General features: G+C 36.3%; 1 protein-coding gene across 7 annotated transcripts in view; it reads right to left on the bottom strand.

Annotated features, from left to right (window-relative positions):
• Window positions 1–18,007, bottom strand: part of DCAF6 (DDB1 and CUL4 associated factor 6) — a 94,088-nt gene that overhangs the window by 33,922 nt on the left and 42,159 nt on the right. For 3 of the 7 annotated variants that reach the window (XM_075034028.1, XM_075034029.1, XM_075034030.1), the window contains exons 8-12: window positions 17,853–17,946; window positions 14,543–14,662; window positions 14,079–14,324; window positions 8,647–8,814; window positions 1,427–1,486 (exon numbers count right to left, since the gene is read on the bottom strand). In XM_075034028.1, coding sequence (XP_074890129.1) covers window positions 1,427–1,486; window positions 8,647–8,814; window positions 14,079–14,324; window positions 14,543–14,662; window positions 17,853–17,946 — 688 coding nt within the window. The remainder of the gene's footprint in view (window positions 1–1,426; window positions 1,487–8,646; window positions 8,815–14,078; window positions 14,325–14,542; window positions 14,663–17,852; window positions 17,947–18,007) is intronic. The other 4 variants (XM_075034032.1, XM_075034034.1, XM_075034031.1 and 1 more) reach the window with 3 other exon arrangements.

Below are 18,007 nucleotides of genomic sequence, written 5' to 3'. Positions count from 1 at the left end.
GAAGAGTCTACTACAACTATGGGTCTACTACAACTATGCAATTAACAACAGTAACACAGAAACAAGTTTTTAAGGCAACTGATCCAGCTTGAAGAGGAATCTGATGCAGATTTGGGAACTGAATTCTGGGATGAAAACTTCTGGGTTTATCTTTGTTATCAGATGGCCTTAATTCACAACTTCACAGAACAATTTATTAGTTCTTCAAAATTTTTGCAGTAAACATATAGACTCTCTATGTTAATTCTAGTTTATTCTACTCTCATCAAATAATGCTTTACTCTGAGTTTGTAACAGAAAGCATAACCTGGCCACTAATTATAAGCTAGTTTTCCAGCTAAACCTGACTATTGGAGTGATGTAGACTACTGCACCATGAATAATTAGCAAATTCACACATTAAGGTTTAAAGGCTATTTCAGCACAAAAGGTAATTCCACAAAATGAATTTATTTTGTCAAAATAAAACACAGCTTGATTCTCCCCCCCCCCCCCCCCAATGTTCTGGCATCCTAAAATAAACCATAATTTCAACAGTTGCCAAACAGACCATTTTTCAGAAATGGGATTTCAGAATGGCATTCTTGTTTAGAATGTGAAACAAGATGAAACAGCCAGCTCTTTCGTGGTATTTGAGCTATTGAATCTCTACAGAGGCTTTGATATGGAAGTAAGCATAATGCAGAGTGTATGGAAATCTATTTTTAAATTACCATCTATCACTCATTAATTATTCAGGCATAAATATTCACTACAGATGATATTGGTTCAGCTGGAATAGGGTCACAAATGGCCCACTTCACTGCTCACAATTTGAAGACTGATGAATAATGGGCATAGAGAAAGCTCACAAGCGTTCTTTCTACCACCAGCCCATCAGGCATCTACAGAGAAACACTAGTACTTGTTTAGCAGAAGGGGTGTAGGACAAGGGGTTACAGAGGTAAGATGCACCTAAGTGCAATAGGTGCTCTTGAGTTACTCAAACTGTGCAAGTATAACAAAGCTGCACATCTCTCTTGTGTGAGATAAATTAATTTGGCATTATATGATTAAAAGTTACTTCAGTCTTGGTATTTGCACTTTGATCCAAGAACCACCATTCAGAAAAAGACTGTTTAAACAATTAATTTTACTTTGCATTTAAAAAAATATTCTAAATGTCTATAGAGTACAAAAGACATTTATTGCACCTACATTGAACGTATTAAGAATTGAGCATGGGATGGCTTTTCAAAACAATTAACCTCTGTTACTCATATTGAGAATTAAATAATTAATGAGTTTCCAGCAGATCTGCTTACAGAATTCTACTTTATATAGATGAACAGCATTTTTAGACTGTTTATCATCATGAAAGGCAATTTTAAAAGGAAGCATTGCAATCAACTATGGCTGGGTACAGCGCATTTCCTGTCACACGCACCCTGTTGCTCATCAAGTGACATGGATCCAAGCTGTTTGTTAACCACAGAAGAAGGAGAATCTGAAACAAAAACGAGATTTCAACTTAAAACATAAGCAGCAGAGAACTGCACAGCAATGTCACGATCATATGTTAGTTTAAAATAAAAAATAAAAAGCAGCAACATAAGGAAGCTTTGGGTTTGTTTTATGAGCAGCCAGCCATATTGCATTTTCTAGGCATGACAGAAGCAAAGCCACTTGTTTCAAATCATTATGTATTTCTTTAGGTAGTCATTGAACAGCCTGAAGCTTGCCGACATGTTGTTATTAAAAATTCCTGTCCATTACCTAAGATTTTACTACATTCTTCAAATTTCTAACACATCACAAAAACACTGGAGAGTCATGACTCCTAAACCTAAAGCCTTTGCTCCAACTACCAAATAACGCTAGTATTTCAAACCATGTGCTAAATGGAAATTTCAGAATATTTATACTTCAACATAAAATACTCAATAGCATACCAGTATCTTCAACATTTATACCTATGAGCATAAAATGTAAAGAATGAGACTATTTACAGATATAACAGCATATAGACTATTTTTAAAACATTAAAGCACCACCAAAATACATTCCACTCATATAACAGTTCAATAGTTCTTCATTCCTAGATGCCATACCTCTGTGGCATCTGATGACTGAGAACATGTCTTCATGAGTTTATCACAGTACCACACTAGTAAGTCTTATAAAAATCCTCATCTAATCACAGAAAAAAAAAAAAAAAAAAGAAGATAATAAAAAAACCCAAACAAGAACACCCAGCAGTTAAGTGCTTTTTTTCCCTCTGGACACTACCAGTTAATAACTATCACCAGCACTGCATTCATTGTGCAGACAAATGACATGCAACATTCAGTATCTTCTGTGAGTCTGCTTTCCTTGTCACCTCTGAAGACCAGATCTTACTTCTGTATTATCTTAAGATGAGCTGATGTATATAAATTAGTGCAGCATTTCAAAGATACTGGGTAGGCTACCATATCTTGGTTCCATTTGCTAATCTTCTGTTATAAACAAATTCATGCTAAGCTAAAAGGATTTAATACCCTGTATTATAAACAGTCATAGTCTGCCAACATCACAGCATGCTTAAGGAATTTTAACATAAATTTAAATCGTATACAAGGAAAGCAATGAAATAATACGCTCTCTCCTACAGGAAGTTCACTTCCAGGTTTGGGCCAGAATCACCAGCATAACCTATTTTGTAGTATAGCCATAAAACCTGCTAAATTGACAAAGCTGATTTAAATATATATCCTCAAATAATACTTCATTCCCAGTCATTGGTGCAAGAATCACAGTCTGTTCCTCCATTACACTGATACATAAAGTAGAGGAGGGGAGAAAGAGTCAAGAACAGAGCCCAGGAGAGTCTGAGGCAAGCTCAGTGTGTGTTGGAGGCTGGCTTGTTTTGGTAACTGGGCATATATATTTTATTTCCATAACTGGGGAACATAAAATTGGTCTTGTTTTGTCTTCACCTTCACCTGTTCAGCCATGTCTATGCCTTGCACCAAACACACCTAAGCCAGATCACCAAATTTGCCATCTAGATTTAGATGAGAAGTAGCTCTTAAGTATGAGACTTGTAACATTAATATATTTCACTTTCCAAAACTAAAGTGTGCTTTACATACAATTTCTAATTTAGAAGAGAAGTATTTACAGCAGAGTTTTTTCAATGGTGGAGTAATCCACTTCTTAAAATGTAAATCAGAGCAAAAAGCTGGTGTAAAGATGCACCATGTCATAAGATGATCAACTTGCATTGCAGTTGACTCAGCACAGGAATCAGTATGCCTCTCACAAGGGCAAGCTGGCTTTGATCACTGACTCACAGTTACGAAGCCTGTGATTGGGATTAACTTGTATCAAAAGTGCTAAAGAGAGGGGAAGTCTTGGACAGCACACTGAGAAGTCTAATGACAGAAGACAGTGATTCTCAGTCATGCTCTCTGCTTGCACTCCAATTCTTTCTATAAGCTTACATGTCCTTCTTTAAAAGGCATATCATGCTGCCAAACATTTTACTTGGCTGGAAAAGCTAATCTCATCAGCTCTTTAATTCAGACCAAGATAAACAGGAGAAATATGACTGAACTAACATATTTTAATTATAAACAAGAAATTACATTTACCACCCTTATCAGCACTTCTGAATTTTATTAAGACCTCAGGTTATACAACAGTAAGTAAAAAGTAGGTATGTTTTACAATGTCCATCATTCAATCACAGCAAGCAAAAATGAAAAATTTCCTAGGTAGTAGTCCATGACAGTGTAGGCTTAAATCTCCCACATTTCATTATTACTTTGATGTCTTCTTACAACTTTGTGAATGCATTTCACTTGTAATATAAGAATTTTTAAACAACACAAAGGAAGCAGCCTAAATATTCCAATTAATACGGTTAACAAAAAAGTTCAGTTTGTACCAATTTCAAACTCACTTCCCCCTTCCCCCCCCTTTTTCAAGTCCCCTGAAGCCACAGATCACCAGCACCCCTTGAAGTGGCACTGCAGTCTGGAACGCCACACCTCAGGCAGGGAAATAAACATGACCATGAAACCAGCCTAGAGAAGTTCAGGTAAATGCCTCTTTTTTTAATATATGGCTTTGTTTTGTAAAAATTCTGAAAAAGTACTTTCATCATTTCTGATAAAGCTTTTGAAAAAAGTATTACCAAAACTGTGCCATATAGTTAAAAAAACAAACAAAAATCCAAACTCTTACCTGAGCCTTCACAGGCTGAGTCTACATCCCAATGCAGTTCACCACTGGTTGTAATGTCACCAGTACATTCTAAACTGGAACACCACTTAAAGAGGGAACTGGAGATTCATAAATTTGGGGAACCTCAAACAGAAAATAGAAGATAATTTTAAAGTCAGTTATATGCTGAAGGATCTTCCTATAGTTTGGGCAATCAGCACCTGACTTCATCAAAATATTAGCATGCCGCCTCTACTGTTTCGGTTAAAAAATTTTCCTCCTTATATCACTATAACACCAGCTCCAGTGTGAGAGTCAGGCCTGAAGCAGTGAGACCTGTTTTTAAAGTCCTAAACATGGTACATATAGTGGACCTCAATTTAAGAAACTAAATACTTGTTTTAATAACTAGGAATAATTGCTTTGCACAGTGAGTAAGCTCTCAGTGACATATTTCAGACTTCAGATAGACACATTTCTATATCGGGGTGTTTATAAAGAAACTAGTAATAAAAACTGCAGTCAGCCCCTTGTTCTTCGCAGGAAGCTTTAACACAGAAATGAAGGTCTGTTTTAAAGACACTGACCATACAGACTTTTGAAACAACCAAAGTTTAAAAAAAAAAAAAAAAAAAAAGGAATCAAGTCACTGTGCATCACAGGTTCTGCAATACATCAGCATGTGCATGTATATATCTTTATTCCACAATAAATACAGTCTAAATCAAATTAATTTTTCCTCAGAAAAGAAAGGTTCACATTACTTCATATTTTTGTGGGTAAGATCATGCACAGAGACCGCTACAGGAACCCGTGATGCACACTGATCTGTAATACTCATTTATTTTTTCTTTTTCACTTCAAGATCAGCTGGTTCACGTTTCTGTAACTTCTCAAATTGCATTCAATTAATTTAAAGTTCTCAAAAAGAGGGGTAATGTAGGTAATGGCGATGCATACAGCATATCAGCACTGGGCAGAGCAGCAATAACAACAGGTTAAAAAGTTTACTTTCTTTGTAGTTTGCATATAGCACATATATGCTGTTGTTTAAATACTGCACAGGATCTGAATGTTATGAAATGCCACAAAAATGTAAGTCAAAACTAGGCTTTGTTGCAGAAAGTATATAATAAAAACACACCAACTTACTATAGTTCCCTAATTAAAGTTAAAAAACCTGAATCTGTTCAATACCTAAGCAAAGGCTTGAAGACAAGATAGACCTGATACACACAGCATACACTGCTTCTAAAACTCTAAATTTACACAATACTTATGAGAGGTATCCACTGAAACAAAGTCTCTTTGCCACCTGAGGATGAAGTATCTTTTTCCTCAATGTCACATCTGCCCAGTGTGAATCATTACTCAGTTAACTCACTTTCGCATTCAACAACATAAACTTTTGACCATATTTTTGTAAATAGTGAAGGTTAACTATTACAGATACAGCTTACAAATCGTCATGTAACTATTACAAGTCCTTAGACTAGGAGACAGAATAACTACCATACAGTCTAATTTTCTATTAAACCTGTAAAAGCTTTCAGCTCTTGACATTTTCTACTGGTAATTTCTTAGATGGCTGGAGTATTTTTCTCCAGCCTGTGTCTACAACTATAATTGAGCTGTGATTGCAAAGATAATGATTAAGAATGAAATCCCGGTCAGAAGAAATGGCCTTAGTCTCACACCGAATTCCCCCCAAAATTGCAAGTGTAAATTATACAAGTTTTGCCAGAGCAGGGATTGAGAACTTGCAGCCCTGGGCCAGAGGCTATGATGCCATTTCACATAGTGGCAGACACATTTTGGGGTGTAATTTTTTGTTTGAAAATTTACAACTAGTATGTGCCTGAAAACTAAATATCTGCCTCAAGACAGAGCATCAAAGACAATCTTGCAGGAAAAAAAGAGAGAGATTGTCTCTGTATGGAAATTTGTTATTAAAGAAACCCAAAACAAACCTAAGAACTTCTTTTTCTCCTGCCACATTTCTGAAATGTCAGCTTACCACAGGGTTGGAAAACAACTGTCTCTATGGAGAAGCAAGAGACCGAAAACCTGCACCTCTGGTTTTCCTAAGGAATAGATTGCAGATACACATCTTACAAAACTAAGTCTTGGGAGGTCAGAAAAAGAGAATAAAAGAAAGTAACTTGCAGAAAAAGAAATGAAAAAATACAGAGAATATTTCCATGTCCAGAGTGCAGAAATCTTAAAAAGTAAATAGACAATACAAGGGTGATCTGGATTCCACAATAAAAAAAAAGTTTCATTTGTTTCCTCCTAATATAACAGAAGAAGGAATACAATGAAAGAAGCTGATGAAGCACAGCAGGAATTGCTTGTATTTACACATACAAGTAGAAAGGAAAAGGTAATGTAATCTTTTCTCAAATTTCTTGAGGAATAATTGACCAAACACATTAAATATTTAAATTTGAATTAATCATTTTAAATCTTCTACTGTCTATAATGCTGAAGGTAACAAATTCCACCAATCAGACCAAATAGCAAAAAGATATACATCCTAAAGAGTTGGAGGTTAGTTAGCAAAACTGTTAACCCTTCTGCTCCCCAGAAATAAATGTTTCCATAGTGCTAAGTGAATCTATCTTTCAAAGCAGTTACTTAAGTAAAATGGTTAAATTTGCAAATTCACTGTCATCACATGAAGAATGAGGTAAATATTTGAATACTAGTTTCCTCCAAGGCTATGTATGTGTTCTGTGGTTCCATAATGATCTCAAACAAAACTATCTGATCTTCCCATTAGTTCCATTAAAATTCAAAGCATGTGGGAAGTCAAAACTCCAAGAGGCAATGATGGGGGATCCAAACTAACTACAATACATCTCTGACTCCCAGTCAAAGCAATTACTCAGCTTAAAGCTACAAATTTGTGTCACTATGGATCCTACAGTGTGTTGACCACAAACAACTGGGAGTAAAGAGTTACACTGCATCCTTAAAGGAGCACTAAGAAAGAGATGGGTGAGACAGTGTCAAGCAAAACCCCGACCAACATGTGCTTCAGAGGTAGTAAAATATCCACAGATATACCTCAAGGCGAAAATTCTACAGATATGGTTGTAATGAAACTTTTTTCAACTTCAATTCAAAGGGAAACAATTTAATTAAAAAAATTATTTTTAAGTCATTCCAAAAAGAAAATGGAAGATCAAGATCTATAGACTGTGTTAGCTGTGGTTTTGCCTCTATCAATACATATCTTTGAGTTAATAAATTCTGATGTTCAGTTTGCGGAAAAAAAATTGGTAGCTTTTTGGTAGTTTTTTTTTCTTTCCCTGGCAGGAAACTGCAGCCACCTACAAGAACACTGCTACCATTGTTTTTCTTGTTCTCCTCCTACAGGTAACAGGCACCTATGGCCACCATCCCTAGGATAAGCACACAACCCTCCAGGATTTACTAGTTTCCAAACATTCTCAAAACTAACTGTAGAATTTTCTAGTGTAGGAAGTTACTCAAAATTCAATAACTACATATTGTAACTAGATCACTAGCCACTGTTGTATCTAATTGTTCTGCAAGGCTCCAGAGAAACAGACTGAACCGTAGCAAGTCAAGCTGCCAATTTATGACACAATCCTTCTAAGTAATTTAGCCACACCTCAACTGTCACAAAATTTATCTGTAGAAGAAACATTGCTAGACATTACTGCTCAACACAAAATATGCTGATTTTTCACACAGCATGCAGCTCACTCATTTTTACATGGTGCCATGAAAAGGTTTGCTTCAAGTTTGTGCTTTAGGGTTTACCTCTTTATTCATATGTATGCTTCTACCCTAACTTTCTCAAGTATGACTCTTTTCATTACAAACATTTCCAAGAATTTCTTGTCATAGTTTTTAATCTCAATAAGACAAGAGGAAGAGGATGGTGAAATAAAAAGTCACTCTATTCAAAAAAAAGGAGAGCATATCTGGGGACTTAGGCTTGTTACAAGTATTTTCACTATACTTACTGTAAAACCATAGCATTTAAGAGTGCCAAAATCCTGGTTTACTGAAATGTTACCCTGAATTAGAACATATGCTAAACCAAAGCCAAGTCTTAAATGTTACTCTTGGATACAATTAACACCAAAACACAATTTCAAGTGTGTAAGTACCTCACCCTACTCAGGACACAGCAATTTCTTGCTCAACTGCTCTAACAAACATTGCACATACCTGATACCATGCACCTAGGAAACTTTCTCTATGTAGTATCACTTAGCTATATAATCCAAACATGTTAGATAAATGAAAACTGTCAGTATGACTCTTTCCCTAACCATGTGATGATAAACACCACCACATGCAAGGTAAGACAAGCAGCAAATGCATTAACTGTCTTGTTCTGGAAGAGAAGCATCTCAGCAAACAACAGCAGCACAAACTATAACTACGTTAGCTGCTTAAGAAACCTTGACAAATGACAACCTGATGTCTGAGGGTCCTGTGAGGAGCCCTTAGAGGAGGACTGATCAGAGGAGGACGACTGTGGCGCTGAACCCTCAGCTAGCTCTCGCTGTCTCTGTTGTTCTGCCTTCTTAAGCCTCAGTCGCTGTAGACCCCTACGGATTATAGCTAACTCAGGTCCCATTAACTCTGACAAACAGGGAGAGGGGAAAAAAGAAAAAAAAAAGTATGTAAAAGAAAGAAGAAGCATTGAACATACAATATACAGAACAGGGAGGAGGGGTGGGGGGACTGACCAAAGAGAGAAGCAACAGATACTAAGTGTAATTACAGTGAAAAAAAATTATGTAAATCATTTACTAACATCCAGAAATTATAAAATAAAATATTGAAATTGTTTTTCTCTTCCTAAATGCATGAATTACAGGACTTAGAAGTTCAGGATTCACATCATACTATCCACCCCCCACCCCATCTCCAACACTTAAATCATTTAGCAAAGAATTATTTAACAAAAATAGATCGATCCTGACTGATTCAAAACAAAGCAAACAACAGAAGTATTCATTTTCGTGTTCCTAACACACATAACAAATGAGAATATTCATGGTGTAAAATTGTGCAACTGTGGTCTACAGGTAAATTTTCAAAATGAATGTGATGGCTTCCTGATGGGTGGAATTTAGTACACTTTTGATCAAAATAAACCTGTGAAAAAAGTAAACTGGAACTATGAAAATAGGTGGCAGAACAGCATCTAACCAAAAAATACACTTCACCATGAACTCATTTTTTATCTCAGACATTCCCAGTGGGTGAGGATTCAAAGTCTGAAAACACTGTTAAGTGGTCCTACAGAGAAAGTAATTTATTGGACCATAAACAATTCCTAGTATCATTCTCTTAACAGGGTATTCTTTCAGTTCTGTCTTTAGAGAACTGAAGAGAACTTTATTGTTTTCATCACTCTGTCTTTATTCATTTGTCAGTTATACCGTTTTGGCACATACCAGTCCACTGTCTGATTAACGTATTTTTTGCAAACTACTATAAAACTAGGCATCCAAGTAATTTTTTATTCTTTCCATGCTCTTTGCAGATTTCCTCCACTTACACAAGTGCTGTATAGCAAGTGCTTCTCCTCATACAACACAGACTGTGTCTTTATTAGCAATAGCTGAAGCACAACATTGACCTGAACCACTGTTGAACTACTCTCATCTATAATATAGTAGGGTAGAGAAGCTAATTCAGACTCAAATATTCACATCAAATGCTCTAGCTAGTTCTGCTGTAAACTGCTAGTCTAGACCTATCCTGAAAGTATTTATATCAAGGGCACTCTGTAGTTTGTAGATGTAAGGAAATCTGCAAAGAAAAAAAATAATCAGTACTACGAAATGTTAAAATACTAGAGAGCATTACATTGGCATATAACCTTTCATGCAAGCAAAAGCTTTACAAATATTCTGTAACTCTTATTCACTCAGTGAAGCAAGCAAATTTTAAATTTTCTTTCATAAAAAGAAACAAACCCAAAGACATAATCCAATCATTCAAAAATTAGTGGCAGGCACCAGTTAATATCAAATAGTCATGAGCTCTAATGTCCTCAGTCTAATACCACTTCTGGGAAATACATCCTGCCAGTTTATGGTTGATGAGGTATAAGAAAAAAGATATACTTCCTAAAAGGAATATAGCATCAAAGAGATCTGCTACAAATGGTTTTCATGTGCCATGAACATTTATGGAAAAACAGTCTAGAAAGTGCTTTTAAGGAAATTTCAATAATGTCCAAAATGGCAGTTTTCAGTACTTGCTGCTGATTCAGTTCTACTCAGTCCAGAGACAGTTACAATTTAAGATGTAACAAGAACTACAATTCAAAATGTAGAGGCAACTACTATCCTGAATACGTTTAATGACAACACCTTTTAACACATTTCAAAAATCTCTAAGCAAATGTTTATTTTGCCAGCAAATGGAGTGAGGAAAAAGAAATGGAAAGAAAAAACAGCTATTGCCACTTTCCCATTCAAAATTTAAAAGCAAAGTTACCTTATATCAGAACACACATTAAGATTAAGCTTTGTCCTAATTACTCAATTGCCCCCTACCCCCCACCCCTACCCCCGGTACCAAAGTGTATCTGGAATATTATTTATGGGGGAAAAAGCATTATTATATATTACAGTTTGTTGTATTTTATGTTCATTTGTGGCTTAAAACTACAGCATCTTAAAACTCATGTAAAAAATGAATGAATGCTTTCCACTGAATGGGCCAAGTAAAGCAAGAAAATAATTTTTTTTTCTCAGTGACAAGCATGAAAATCTCCAGCAATTGTTCTGTCTCATAAAAAAATTATTCAAACATACTGACAAGAACAGGCTACTGAGATTTTGTGCTGATCATCTTGATTATTTGCAACCTACTCAAACGTTCCAACTGTATTCTTCCAGAATATACATTCTGATAGAGAGACTTATCCCAACAAGCTCCAGCACTGAACCATTTTTGTACTGACTCTATTTTGAACATGTACTTTTTTAAAACATTAAGCAATGAAGTCAGTCACGTGTAGAAGCTCAAATGCTCACCACGTGGCATATTTTCTGGAACAGCATACCAACAATATATTTGAATCATAATACATATGCAAAGGTATTGCTATTTCAAAGACAGGATTACCACTGGCACCTGCAGAAATCTGTAGAAATGATTTATAGAAAGCTGTTTATAAGCCTGTTCCAGTCTGTAGTGTGAATTCATGCTCCAATTCTAAACAAGTAATTACCCCCAAACATATTTTTCATTTGCTAACTCTTTGTTACAATATTCAAACTTGTATCTGCCACCCCTTTAAGCAAAATGATGGCTGAAAGCCTCTCACTTCCCTTCTTCCATTTTCCAAAATGGTTCCCCAGTCATCCATCTTTTACAACACACCTCTATCTGGTCTTCCTACTCAAACCCACTGTTTTTAAGCTATTTCTATTATCACTTTCCCTATCCTGTCACCCCAAAAAGCAGCAGGTTTTATTCACCTCTAAACACAGCTAAACAAACTCAGGGAATCCTGTTCTTAATGCAGAGCGCAGTCTTTTCACATTTATAGACTAGAGACTGAGAGTAAATAAAATCTCATAGCTGAGCACCCTTATGGGTTCTGTAAGTATATAAACATTGCAAAATGGAAATACCCATTCATAAACCTACTGTTACTGCTCTGCCATGACCTGCTCCTTCTGCCCAGGGGCTTCCCCTTTCCCTGAACTTGCCCATGTTACCCAAAGACTTGTTTTACAGTAACTTAACTGTTTTAAAAGCAGTGCAAACTAGACAAGACGCTTACTAGGTATGCAAACATATAGTACTATTGAGTTTACTCCTGCAGGTGTCCTGTAGACAATTTAAAGATGGCAGCTGGTCCTACAATTAAAATCTGCATACAGCAATAAAGAATACCAGATAAAGTTTTGCTTGTTTGTTTCTGTGGATTCAGAATATGGGGGGTGGGGGGACAGTGATTTTTTTTTTTTTTTTTTTTTTGATAATCAGCAGCCAGTCTGACACCCTGTTTAGATGTAGTCAAAGAAGTTATCAAACATTATACAGTAAATCAGAAACTGAATATATGTAGTCTTAAGTCCGAAGTAACACTGGGAAAGAGGAAACGCTCCTAGAGAAGAGCTGGATGAAGAAATAACAACTTCAGCTTCATGCTAGCAGAATAAACTTTTACTTAGAAATTCAGAAAGATTCAGAGAAAAAGAAGAAAACGCTTTCTCTAGTCAGCATACATTCTTTAAAATGAAGGACAGATAATGCATAATAATTCCAGAAATGTTCTCTAGCACATTATCATTATGCAGCCTACAAGGTTTTAGGGATGTAGCTTGAAGCATTTATTTTTAATATCTGATATACTCTCCTGGCCACTGAAAGCTCCAGAATATACCATATACTTTGAAAAATAAATAGATCAAAATGAACCCTTGGTAATGGTATGTGTGTTCTTTGGTGGCTATCCTTCTGTACCAAAGATAGTGGCAATTAAATTGGGTTACACTGAATTAGAGTAAACCCCTTAATTTGTTGTGTGTGTATTGAGAAAAACTTGAGATTGCAGCAAGCTGACACCAATACTAAGAAAAAAAAAAAAAAAAAAAAAAAAGAGCGAGAAAAGGTGACTAAAGCCTCTGCTACTAAATAGATTTTCTAGCTTATTCTAGGAATAGTATCTGGACTGTGTGTATTGTCATGTTTCTGCTCACTGTTTATTTCCTCTAAATAAGTATCAGACTAGTTGCAAGGCTTGAAAGGATGAGAATGATACATTTAATGAATTTCAAAATAATTTCTCACCTGTCCCAAAGATTTTGTCTGCAGCAGCCACAGTACACTGAATGGCACACTTTTCCCTGGGAAATCCCTATCTCTTCTTTATACCCAATCTCCATCTCTCCAGAACATCCAATTTAGGGCCTGAAGATGCTATCAGTCATCTTTTCCAATGACAGAGACCTTGATTTTTTACAACAGAATTAGTACAATACAGAAGTTGTATTTATACAAAAACCATGGGATTTTAAAATAATCAAGTCTGAACCTGTAGGTGTTTCAGATCACATCAGCCTTTCCACCACAACTATGAGGCCTAGAAACTCACTTTAAAAAAGTAAAAATAAACTCTTGTGCAAATACTTAACCCTAAAGGCTGCAGTATCTTTTCCTGCACAGAGATGGAAAAATGCAAGTCAACGCATAAGGTGCTCTTTTACTAACCAAATAAGTTTCTGACATTGACAGTGGAATATACTTTCTTCTTTTTCCCCACAATAAGAATGTATGTCTATATTAAATACAGATGCGGGTTTTTTTAAGTTTATATATCTTGAAGATCAGTATGTAGTATAATTTATTAACCAATAATGAAGTATCACGTGAGGTAAGCCCTGTCTATGTGGACAGTTTTGAGAAGCAAAAAAACATAACATTGCTGACTCTGAAATGTTGAGGATGTAGATTCCTACTGAAGGAGACATTTTCTACTTCCTCTGATTATAACAGGAATAGGTTCTGCTATTCATTGCACTGATGCTGCTACAGCCAAATCACAGCTGAAGAAGGCATGGTGTTATTTATACTCCATGAAGAGAATAATAAGTTTAGAAAAAACAAGCAATAATTTTTTACTTCTACTTCAAAAGACAATACTGGTTATTCCCTTTGAGATTCCTTCTTCAGACAGACTTAGACAGTTGATGGTTTTACTCTTTGTTTAAACCACAGCTGCAGTCAGTTGATAACTATAAAATACCTAGTCTCATTAAGGATGTGCAAGAAGGAAAACAGATTGCGATCCATTACTCAAAATATCCTAAAATAAAATTGTTTCTCAGTGAAAGCATTTTTCATAAACAATGACAAGATGGATTTCTTCTCACCAGACTGATGGAGTACAGGTTGAGCTGAGGCCCCTAAAGAAGGCCTTTGTTCATTATCAGGAGAGGACAATAACGAAGTTGAAGGGGGACTTTCTGTTGAAGATGATGTTGAAGGAGCTTGGGCTGACATTGTAGAAGATGATGATGATGGAAGTTGTTCAGAACCATCTACTTCCATTGCAGTTTCTGATTCTGTACTAGGTGGCATGTTACTAGTAGCAGGAGCATCTGTCCGATTAGTCCCACCTTTGATTAAATAAAAAAAGCAAGAAAAACAAGAGCCCAAAGGTAAACTTAGTCTCCCTTTGCTTTACCATTCATATGGCAAACAAGTGTGCTCAGTTCTTCAGAGTGCACTAAAAATTTCTTAGTTTACACCCCAAAAATGCTGATATTCAAGGCCCGTACACCCAGTATAAACATATTTCTGTTGTAATTATTATTCTTGAAAAGAAGGAAATCACCTCTGGACCGCGATCTTCCTCGTCCTCGATTGCTTTGTGCAACTTCACTAGCTTCTTCAAACCATCTTGACAGCATGTCTGACATCCTTTGCATTAGGGAGACATTAGGACTTTGCTCCCCTGTAAAACAAGTAAAGCTGAAAGTTTTATCTACAAGTTTACAAAAGCATTCATTTTTTCCCCCCATTTTTTCTTTCATAACCGCCCCCCCCCCCCCCCCCCCACCCTGTAAGGTATATAACTAGCAATCCCCTGAACCATCTCCTTTTTTCAGCACTACAGTCTAGCAAGAATTGCCAGCTGAACATGGCACCACATAAAAACCAACAGTCCTTCCTCCTTCTCTGTTTTACAATTATGCAGAGCTTTTGTACACGACATTGTGAAATTTATGTCATTGTTTTAAATGCCAGTTAAATAAGTTAAGAAAACCTAGATTTTTATGTTTTTCTAGCTAATTATAAAATAACCAAGTTTATCATTAAACAATGAAAGAGCAAAAAGACTAGCACAAAGTTTAGCACATAAAGTTTTTAACATTTCCAAAAGGCTTCTGCATGACTTACAGCAAAATCTTCAACATACTTTCTTTCAACATAACTCAAAACATTTTCTTCTCATTTTATTTCTGGTTTTATTACATATGAAACAAAATTTGTTTCAAAAAAGACAACAGAAAAAATTTAATTTGTAAAGGGCTGAAATGGAATATTTGAATCTTTAACTGTTTTTTGTATTCTGTGAAATGTTTGGGGTTTTTTTTGTTTGGTTTTGAGGGTTTTGTTTGTTTGAGGGCAGGTTAAGTGGTTGGGGGAGTTTGGGGGGAGTTTGGTTGTTTGTTGGTTGGTTGGGGTTTTGGGGGGGTTCATTTTTGGGGATTTGGTTTTGTTTGTTGGGTTTTGGTTTGGGGGGGGTTGGGGTTTTTTTGGGGGCGTGGTGTGTGGTTTGGGGGGTTTTGTTTGTTTGTTTGTTTTTACACATTGGCATCTTCCAATAGAAGATCATTCCACTGGACTGGGCCATTCCACTCATACTGAAGTAAGAGCTTATGCTGGCCCCTTAGCCACTTTGGAAGTATGCTGTGTTTAAGCAACTTTTGGAAAACTTTTGTACTTGAAGAGCTTAAGAAATAGAATCCTTGTGAAGTACAATTACTTATCAAAATACATACATGAAAAATATTTTACTACCTTGCATACAAAAGCTAACACTAAAAGATTCTGGAGTGTACTTGGGAAGAACATGCAGTGATAATATGCCTCTCAAACATCAGTGCTGCTACCTGCACAGATGTTATAAAAGCCAAAAGACTAATCAAATGACTGGAGCAACTGATTATCTTTCAGGACTGCATATAGTCTTCACTGCTAGGATATAGCTTGAATATATCATCACTAGACCTTGCTTTTACGTTATTTGCTTGAGTTTAGAAGACATTGTTGGGAATGGATAAGGGAAGAGGAACACAGCAACCCACCACCCTCCCAAAACAATGCCCCAGAGTCTGACCCAAATGCCCTTGTCTATCCTCATTTCCACACTGCAGGTCTCTGACCCTCCCCTGGGATCCCTCATTCCCCTCCTGTACCCCAGGCAGAGGAGCTCTGGCCTCAGAAGCTTAGAACATAAAAAGTAGAATGCAACAGCTGAAGAAAACAGACAATAGGTGGTTAATGATGGGAAGACAGAATAATGAACAGTTAACAGAAAAATAAGTCACAGGTCACCACATGCCTAACTAATGCAACACAGCTATTCTCTCTCAGTCACTATACAGTTGTATCAAATAATGCACAGTACAGATCCTGAAGCTTTGTTTTGAGAAAATAAAAATCTAGCCAGTGTCTATACTGGAGGAGTCCTTTTCTCAGGCTTTATTCTTCTCCCCAGCAGATTTAATCGGTAGGGAAACGACAGCTAGAAGGACATTGTTTTTCAGCTAAGTATCTTCAATGTAAATAAAAAGTAACTTTGTGCAAAGGCAAAGCTGCCACTAACTTTAATTGGGAAGACCTGCAACAAAGATGATAGCAAAAGTGTCCCTAATATGAGGAGGTATACAAATGCTGTCTGTGGAATGAAAGCACCAAATAAGCAGAATGTAAAACTGTTAATAATCAAATCCTGTGGTATTAGAATAAGAAGGCACATGATGAAACTAAGGGAGCAATTTAAAAGAAAGGAAAGAAAGTCTTCCTTTACACAGTGGGCACTGAACTTCTGGAAGTTTTTGCCATAGGAGATATTACCAACAGGTTCAAAAAAGGATTACAGAAACTCATAGGCAATAGAACCATATGCAGATTCTAAAAGAACAGATGGGAACGTACCCTGTAAAGTTTCTAATATGGTAATTCTGAACACTGGGGGAGCAACAAAGGCAACAGACTAAGGTAAAAGGACAGGCTCATGTTCTCTCCCTAAAGAGCATCTCCTATTGCCTGTGTCAGATACAGAATCCTACTCTACGTGGACCATTAGCCTGATACAGCTAGACACTTCTATTCTAGTTTGTGGAGTCAGGAAGATGAGAAAACCAACACAGAAAGTCTGGAAAGGGAAATGGTAGGCAAAAAAGGGAGACAGATTTAAGGGAAGTAGAACAAATACTTGTACCCCCACAACCTGTCAGATATAAACAGAAACACATCATTAGATGAAGAGTAAGATGAGTGACAAAGCATCCTCTGCCCTGCTTTCACATCTCATTTTCTGACACTAAAGCATAGCTTTGGAAATGCTCTACCTACTGAAACCTCAACTAATTGAGTAATATATTAGAAACGTGAAAATTTAAGTATAAAAATTTAGTTACTACATGTTTTATAAAAAAAGTGAAAGATACAATAGTAGAATCCTACTGCTTTGAATTCCAGTCCCCTCATGTAACCATTACAGAGCATTTCATTTGTAGCTTTGACTGCATATGAGGCTTGACCACAAAAAGGGAAATACATATTTATGTTACTACATGACCAATGACAATGAAGTAAGCTCTCCTTGATTTACATCAGCCTAACTGAAGAAACATAATTCTTCTGGTAAGAATATTTTCAGTTTAGACATTTTTAAAAATCACTGTAGAACAGCAGTTCTGTCTTAAATTCTAAGAAAACCATCTTAAGACTTGGCCGATTCTTAAAACATGGACAGTTTAATCTGAAGCACTTGGGTATTTCAGGAATACTTAAGAAAAATAGGAAAATAAAACCCAAACCAAAATGAAACAAAAAAACCCAACTAAAACCCAGCCAAAACAAAACACACAAGCAAAGACAACCACCACCACCCCCAGCTGCAAACACTTTACCATCTCTTTCTCGTTCACTCTCAGGCCTTGCTCTTGGTCCAGTATCTGACCAGTCTCCTCTTAGCCGCAAACGTTTAACAGGAGGTTGCCGTAACTAGAAATAAAAAAAACCAACCAAACCACAAAAGCCCCCTCATTACAAAACTATTTATGTT

Source organism: Buteo buteo, chromosome 8 (assembly GCF_964188355.1).
Source record: "Buteo buteo chromosome 8, bButBut1.hap1.1, whole genome shotgun sequence".
In the NCBI taxonomy this organism is placed as follows: Eukaryota; Metazoa; Chordata; class Aves; order Accipitriformes; family Accipitridae; genus Buteo; species Buteo buteo.
This window is presented reverse-complemented; position numbering and strand designations above follow the sequence as displayed.